Source organism: Thamnophis sirtalis, unplaced genomic scaffold (genome assembly GCF_051295495.1).
Source record: "Thamnophis sirtalis isolate CommonGarterSnake01/CBP01778 unplaced genomic scaffold, rThaSir2_p1.2 scaffold_1, whole genome shotgun sequence".
Classification (NCBI taxonomy): domain Eukaryota; kingdom Metazoa; phylum Chordata; class Lepidosauria; order Squamata; family Natricidae; genus Thamnophis; species Thamnophis sirtalis.
In genome coordinates, this window is record NW_028261381.1 from 124,960,879 (window position 1) to 124,968,207 (window position 7,329).

The 7,329-nt window shown below is 48.0% G+C and overlaps 1 protein-coding gene across 1 annotated transcript; it reads right to left on the minus strand.

Annotated features, from left to right (window-relative positions):
* Positions 1–299: 299 nt before the first annotated feature.
* On the minus strand, positions 300–5,735 carry NKX2-8 (NK2 homeobox 8). Its single transcript, XM_014054295.2, has 2 exons — positions 5,369–5,735; positions 300–1,128 (listed from the first exon to the last, which is right to left on the minus strand). Exons 1-2 carry the CDS (start codon positions 5,526–5,528, stop codon positions 611–613), a joined length of 678 nt encoding a protein of 225 aa, XP_013909770.2. The 5' UTR covers positions 5,529–5,735; the 3' UTR covers positions 300–610.
* Between the last annotated feature and the right edge of the window lie 1,594 nt (positions 5,736–7,329).

A 7,329-nucleotide genomic window follows, 5' to 3' on the forward strand; every position in this document is an offset into this window, starting at 1 on the left:
ATTCCCAAATCATTCTACGTCCTAACTTCACTTTCTTCTATTCTATTAAGGAATCCAAGACAATTGTTCCTGGATGACAAACTCCCATTTGTCCTGTAAAAATATGCTTCTGAATTTGAAAGCCTTTACTGTGTTCTGAAAAGGTGGTGCGTATGTATGCGGGAATTAACCTGGATGATCTCAAAGTTGTAAGGCCAAAATGCAAATCTCCACAAGCCTTCTTGGGAAGTAATTGCCAAGGAGCCCTACACAGCAATCAGACTTACTTCTGGGCAAGCTGCAGAATTGCAACCGTACATTTACATAGAGGGCCTCACTTTTTGCAAGAGGGCTATACACACCACTGGAGGCCACAGGATTGGCAGCTTATTGAAATGACCCTCTTATTTCCCATTTCATCCTAACAATATATATATATATATTGTTAGGAAAGATCTGCAACCCGCCAACCTTACTCTAAACTAGTTCTATTGGAGTCCAAGTCCCGAGAGCGCCAACAAAAGTCCCCTTCGGGCTAGGCGAAGGCCAGGGTCTCTTCCTAGGAAGGGAGCCGATCCAGTTGTCCAGGGAGGCAGGTGGCCCGCCAGCCGACCAGCCCTCCGGCTCCTCCTCAGCCCCAGTTCCAGGATACCAAGGAAGGCGGCGCTAAGTGCTGGTAGGCGGGGAAAAGGCCCAGGGAGGAGGTTTGCGGAAATGGCGAGTAGCCGGGCAGGTTGAAGGCCGCTTGGGGCACGCCGGGGCTTCGCGAGGGGGCGGCGCCGGTGCAGCTTTGACAGGCCTTGCCGTCCCGCACCAGCACCGGAACCACCACCCGCCGCATGAGAGGCGGGCCACTCCCCGCGCCGCTCCGCTCGCCGCCCTTGGCGCGCTTCATCTTGTAGCGGTGGTTCTGGAACCAGATCTTGACCTGGGTGGGCGTCAGGCGGAGCAAGTGCGCCAGCTGCTCCCGCTCCGGCGCCGACAGGTAGCGCTGCTGCCGGAAGCGCCGCTCCAGAGCCAGCGTCTGCGCCTTGGAGAAGAGCACCCGCCGCTTCTTCTTCAGCTTCTCCTCGTCTTCCTCCCGCGCTGCCTGCCGGGTCGAGGCGGCGGCCGGGCGCGGTCGGCTCTCGGCGCCGCTGTCGTCCGATGCTGCAGGAGAGAGCGGACTGTTGTTGGCCTTAGTTTGCTTTTGAGAACCGCGGGAAGCGAAGGGAAGAGAAAGGAAGAGGAGAGGAGGAAAAGAAAGGAAGGAAAGGGAGGAAAGGAAGGGGAGGAAGAGAGGAAGGGGGGAGGAAAGGAAAGGGAGGAAAGGAAGGGGAGGAAGAGAAAGGAAGGGGGAGGGAAGGAAGAGAAGGGGAGGAGAGGGGAGGAAAAGAAGGGAAGGAAAAGAAAGGAAGGGAAGGAAGAGAAAGGAAGGAAGGGGAGGAAAGGAAGGGAAGGGAACAGAAAGGGAAGAAATGAAGGGAAGGAAAAGAAAGGAAGAGGAGGAAGAAAAAGGGAGGGAGGGAAGAAAGGGAAAGGGGGAGGAAGAGAAGGGGAGGAGAGGAAGGGAAGAGAAAGGTCGAGGGGAGAAAAGGGGAAGGAAGAGAAAGGAAGAGGAGGGGAGGAAGGGAAAGGAAAGGAAGGAAGAGAAAGGGAGGAAAGGAAAGGAAGGGAAGGCAAGGAAGAGAAGGAAAAGAGTTTCTCCCAACATGCTAAAACAATCCACACCCCCTCCCACACACAGAGATAGTATGGTTTTAGAGCGATGTGTGAAGCCAGAGCCTAAAATCAGAAAATTGCCCCGACTTTTGAAGGTGGCAGCAAGCAGAGGGGAGGAGAGGGGAGAGAACGGAGAGAGAAAAAGATTGGCAGCATTTACAAGATAGCGTGCGTACCCTGTGAAACATTTGAATTAACCTATAAGAGAAAACTTATTGTTTTCTCTGAACGTTTCTCAAATTCGCTACTTTTTTTTTGAGGGGTTACTAGTTCCCCCCCCCCGCGCCCCTTTTATCTTTCACCTTCCCCTATCCTTTTCCTAGTTTCTTTTCTTCTTTCTTATTCAAATGTCAGACCAATTAAAATGTGGCTCAGCACTTGTTGTCTTCCCGCCTTGTTGGGGATTATTAACACCCTACACTAAAGTCAGGTAATTGTGATATTTCGGGCAACAGCTGAAACTTTTTCCAACGGCCGGGCCTTGGGACAAAGTGGAAGCGACCACGCAGCTCCGGATAGACTAGTATTATTTCAATCCTAATTGAGCTTACGTTTTCATTCAGCAGAATTTAAATCTAAATAAAAATGTAGAGGATCGCAATAGTATTTTTTTTTATAAAAAAAATCCCACCTTTAGCAGCTTTATTTAAAAAAAATTCCGCCTCTATTTTCCCCAAAACACCATCCCTGTGAGATGAGGGGGCGGAGAGAGAGTGACTGGCCCAAAGTCACACGCTCTCTTTATCCAGTGTTGTTCCTTATTATCTTGTTAGTCAACAGCTGTGTGAAAAGATAAATATATGTGCATATACAGAGCTAGATAGAGCTACTATGTAAATAAACATGTAAATAAACTATTGCATACTTATATGTTGTTGTTGTTAGTTGCTGAAGTCCAACCCATTGCTACCCCATGGACAACGTTCTTCCAGGCCTTCCTGTCCTCTCCCATCCTCTGGAGTCCATTTAAGCTCACACCTACTGCTTCAGTGACACCATCCAGTCAACTCAATCTCTGTAGTCCCCTTCTTCTTTTGACCTCAATCTTTCCCAGGTATTCCTAAATAACTGATGTCCAAAGGAAAAGGAGGAGCTATGGCTATTTCAGTTCCATTTCTGACAATTTTCTAAACTAAAACAGCAGAAGAGACTTCACAATGGCTTCCTATATCTGTATGCACAAAACTAAATCCTATTGAGTTTCCAATGGGTTTATTCCATAGACTAAGTTGAACACAGACGTCGTAAACTGAAGAACAGCAAGTTGCCAACAAGAAAGAGAATAATGGGGAAATGTGTCAAAGTGTGGAGTGAAAGAGCCTCACTTCTCTCACGGGGCGGAGGGGGGGTGTAGTTATGTTCGCCAGGAGTATGCACGAACCACAGAAGGATTAGGAGCTTGGGTTAGGAGATTCCCGCGTGTGATAGGAACCAATAGGTTTATCTTTACCTCGAGACTGAGAAGAGAAACATAGTATCCCCCCCCCATCCTCATTCCTAGCAACTGCACCCCACCCCCCTTTGAGCTTACTGAGAAGGATTCGAAGATATTGTATGGAACAAGAGAAAACAACTGTCCAGAGGGAACAAGAGGCGGTCCTCATATATATATGAGAATGTATATATAGACGTCCCATCTTTTCGAAAGGATGGACTGCTAGACTCTAAGTAGATAAAATAAGTTATTCAGCGTAACTCCTGCCTGGATGCTCCTACTGGATTGCGGGGGGTTAAGGTGAAAGATAAAATGAATGTGGGTGCGATCCTCAACTCTCCGCGAATTCTTGCTTGCTCTATTCTTGAATGCCACGGTTGACTTAAGGCAGGACAAGAAGAGCCTGGCCCGAAAAGCAGGACGCCTTCTGGAGCGACAGCCGCACCCGCGCCAAGAGCCTCTTCCAACTACGTGGAGCCCATCTACGTGGACACCCCACCCCCTCAATGAGTTCTAGATTGATGGGCAAAAGAAACCGAACCGGTTGTCTTGGATAGAAGCCCCCTCCCCTATGTCAGTAAAGCTAACTCCACTTTTACTTAAGTCCTAACTTTTATTTCGATCGTTTTAGAAAGTCTCGTGGTATCCAGAGCAGTATCTTATTTTTTTTAAAAAAATGGGACTGAATTAAAGCGAAGTTGCGCTCCAGCTGGGCTAGAAAGAGAGGAAAATCCGTTCCTTAAGCAAGCCCGACGAAAGAATTGTCCAGCAAAGAAGTTCGTAGAAAACTTACGAGGGACTTAACTACCTTTGGAAGCAGAGGGTTAGCTGCCACTTTTAACCAACAAGAATTGTTATTTTAATTTATTTATTTTATCCCAGCTCCTGATCATTTTTAGTAACAGAAATAACCACTGGACATTCAAACATTGTAGTGCATTTTAGGGACATGTCATAAAGAAGGGGGGGGTAAAATAAAGCTACATAAATAAAGCTAGTGTAATGATTACATTTTTTTAAAAAAGAGTGTCTGAAACATTTTTGCAATTTAAAAAGAAAAATTGAACCGTGTGGAGAGAACTTGTAGAAGGGAGGGAGCTACAACCGCGGATCTAATGGCTTTCACAAATCCAAGCAGAATCTATTCGCAGTAACTAAAATTATACTGGATTCAATAGGGTTGATGATGATGATGGCTTATCCTCTAATAATACAAAAGACTTTTTTAGCATTTATTTGTTCTCTCCCCTTCCCCATAAAATGAAAGAATTGGATGAATATGATTAAAAAAGAGGTAATAAAATAAAACGCCTTTTCAAAATCTCTGGTTATTTAATAAACCAGGATCCTGGGAGAGAGATGGATAATTTAAGTGTCAGTCAGCGAACCGTAGACAACAAGGCCTTTATCATTGTGCACCTGCGGGTTAGGGAATATTTAATGTTTGACTCTATTAACTTGCCTAATGCGACGTTTCTACATCATTCTGGACTCCGGTAAAGCAGGCAAAACCAGACTTCAATTTCACATTTTTAATGGCTCGCCACAAAAAAAACCTATTCAGAATATTTTTCCTATATAAAATGTCAACATTTAAACTGCTTTCTAATCTTTGTGCCTGTTTCCTTCTGCCTGTTTTGTGCGCGCCTGCATGCGTGTGTCTGTGTTGTCTGTGTTCGAACAAAAAATGAGGGAAACATCTTGCATATGCACTGTCTATGATAGACTTATCTCTTCTCACGTTTATATAATCTTGATCTTTTTTCTTTTTTTTCTTTTTCCAGATGTATAAACATTTCAAAGAAGGCGTATTTTGCTTTCTATATAGAACATCTTTCTTCAGTCGGGACGAGTTTTCTCCGGGTTATTCTCCTACTCCCTCAACCTCGAGCCCTCCAGATACTCTGGATTAGGCTCTACCTTTCAGTTTCATGTTCCTTCTCTTCCCTTCCCTTCCCTTCCCTTCCCTTCCCTTCCCTTCCCTTCCCTTCCCTTCCCTTCCTTCCTTCCTTCCTTCCTTCCTTCCTTCCTTCCTTCCTTCCTTCCTCCCTCCCTCCCTCCCTCCCTCCCCTCCCTTCCCCTTCCCTTCCCCTTCCCTTCCCTTCCCTTCCTTCCTTCCTCCCTCCCCTTCCCTCCCTTCCCCTTCCCTTCCTTCCTTCCTTCCTCCCTCCCTCCCCTTCCCTTCCTTTTCTTTCCTTTCCTTTTCTTCCTTCCTTCCTTCCATTGCCCCCCCATCCCCCATTCCTCACTCACAGAGATAGTGGCTTCTTTCGGTTTCCATCCACGCTCGGAAGGGAGAGGCGGCGTAGCTTTCTGCCGGTTCCTGACCCTCGCTGCCGCCGCCGCCGCCTTCGTGCTCAGGTAAATCCAAGAGGCTCCGCACGGTGAAGCTGCCCCTGGCTAAGGTGGCCATGGTCGCGTCGGGCGGGCTGGCGGGGGCAGAGGCTACTGGACCCCGGCCAGGCTCGGAGAGTCGCTCATTCCGGCTTCCCCTCGGGCAGGAGATTAGTGTCGCTTACCTCGGGGGCGCCTGTTTATATCAACAGTCTTCCCCACCGTAAACACTGGTTGCTTTCAACCGTCCCTGTCTATGAGCTGCTAAGTACCAGAATTAGTCAAGTGCTAAAAGCTCTAATGGGAGGGAAGGCGACCTCCCCCTCCTCCCCCCCTGCCCCCCGCACCCACCCATCCACTTCTCTGTCCTCTCCTCCGGAGATTCACCCTCACCCTCCCAAACAGAGAGAGAAAGACCCCTCCCCAAAGCCAGCAGGAAGCGGCCTTCAGTATTACGGATTCTGTCTGATTAGGCCAAAGTGGGGACAGATAATGGGGATTGTTCGCTCTGAATAACATCTTGGGTGGTATTTCGGGGGGGGGGACCGCAGCCGCTCTCGGCAGCCCCTCCACCCCTCTCCTTACCCACAAAGTGAATCCTCGCAGGATATCCGCAGCTTTGGTCCCCTGGGGCTCACTTGGAGATGCCAGGATTTCTCCCCATTGCTTCATCCTTTTCATGGAACCTATTTGGGATTTTTTCCCCTCCTGTATTTGGAAAACACTCAAAGGGGGAGGGGGAAGTGGGGAATGGAAGGTGCTGCTGCTAAGTACCTAGCACTCCTCCTCCTGCTGCTGCTGCTCTTCTGCAATGGGCTTGAATCCTTCTCTTCACACCTAAATGCTGGGGCTTTAGCATCTCCTGTCTTCCAGCCTGGGTCTATGGCAATTCTCCAGGGCCAAGTCGCCATGACCAACTTGCCACAGCCAACAAGAGAATCTTTTAAGAAAGGATGCAAAAGGAGGAACAGAATAAAATGTGAATGGCAAAAATTAAACTATTTTTAAATTTATTTTAAATAATTAAATAGTACTGTTACATTGTCCCGCAGGCAGTGAGCTGGCCTTGGCTCATGTTGAGTTGGCCATGGTGAGTTGGCCAAAGCAAAGTTGGCTGTGGCAAGTTGTCCCATTCCCACCCAACCCACCCAAACCCAAGGTTCTGCAGCACCTTGTCTCAAATGAAGCAGTTTTCATCTTTCTTCATCAGATCCAGGTTTTAGCAGCCAGTAGTTGCTGGGACCCATTTCTCGAAAATTCAGTTGAATTGTGACCCATAATCACTCGCATGTGGTTGCTGAGCTTTTAAACCAGTGCTCTGAGTGAACCACCTCTGAGGAAGTCCCCAACATTTGGGTAATTAAATAATCTATGAATGCTGCACTTTTTCCTTTTAGGGTTGAGAGGTGGGTCTCCACTTCCAGGCAGGGTGGTCTTTGTAGAAGGAAGTAACTGGGCTCTGGCAGTCATAAGCACTGCTGGCAGGTTTCGGTAGTTCAGGCTCACTGATCTTACCCAGGAGGTGTAGCATGTGACACTGAGCAGCAAACAAGCCCTTGTTTATCGGACTGCTCTCCAGAAGTCATGGGACCATCCCTCTCACAATTTCCAGCCTCGATGACTCCATGCTCAGGAAGTCAATTGGAGAGCACCAGGCTGGAGAAAGCTGGCTTAGAAGGTGGGGAAATGGTCTCATTCTGGGTTCCATTCAAGGGTGAAACCCAGCAGGTTCTGACAGGTTCTGGAGAACCGGTAGCAGAAATTTTGAGTAGTTCGAAGAATCGGCAAATGCCATCTCTGACTGGCCCCAGAGTGGGGTGGGAATGGAGATTTTGCAGTATCCTTCCCCTGCCACACCCACCAAGCCATGCCTACAGAAC

What these genes read in the sequence shown, in the direction of transcription:
- NKX2-8 (XM_014054295.2), bottom strand. Translation starts at nt 5,528, where the DNA reads ATGGCCACCTTAGCCAGGGGCAGCTTCACCGTGCGGAGCCTCTTGGAT. An exon ending in CGAAAGAAGCCACTATCTCT is followed by an intron (nt 1,129 to 5,368) that starts GTGAGTGAGGAA and finishes TCTCTCCTGCAG; the next exon opens with CATCGGACGACAGCGGCGCC.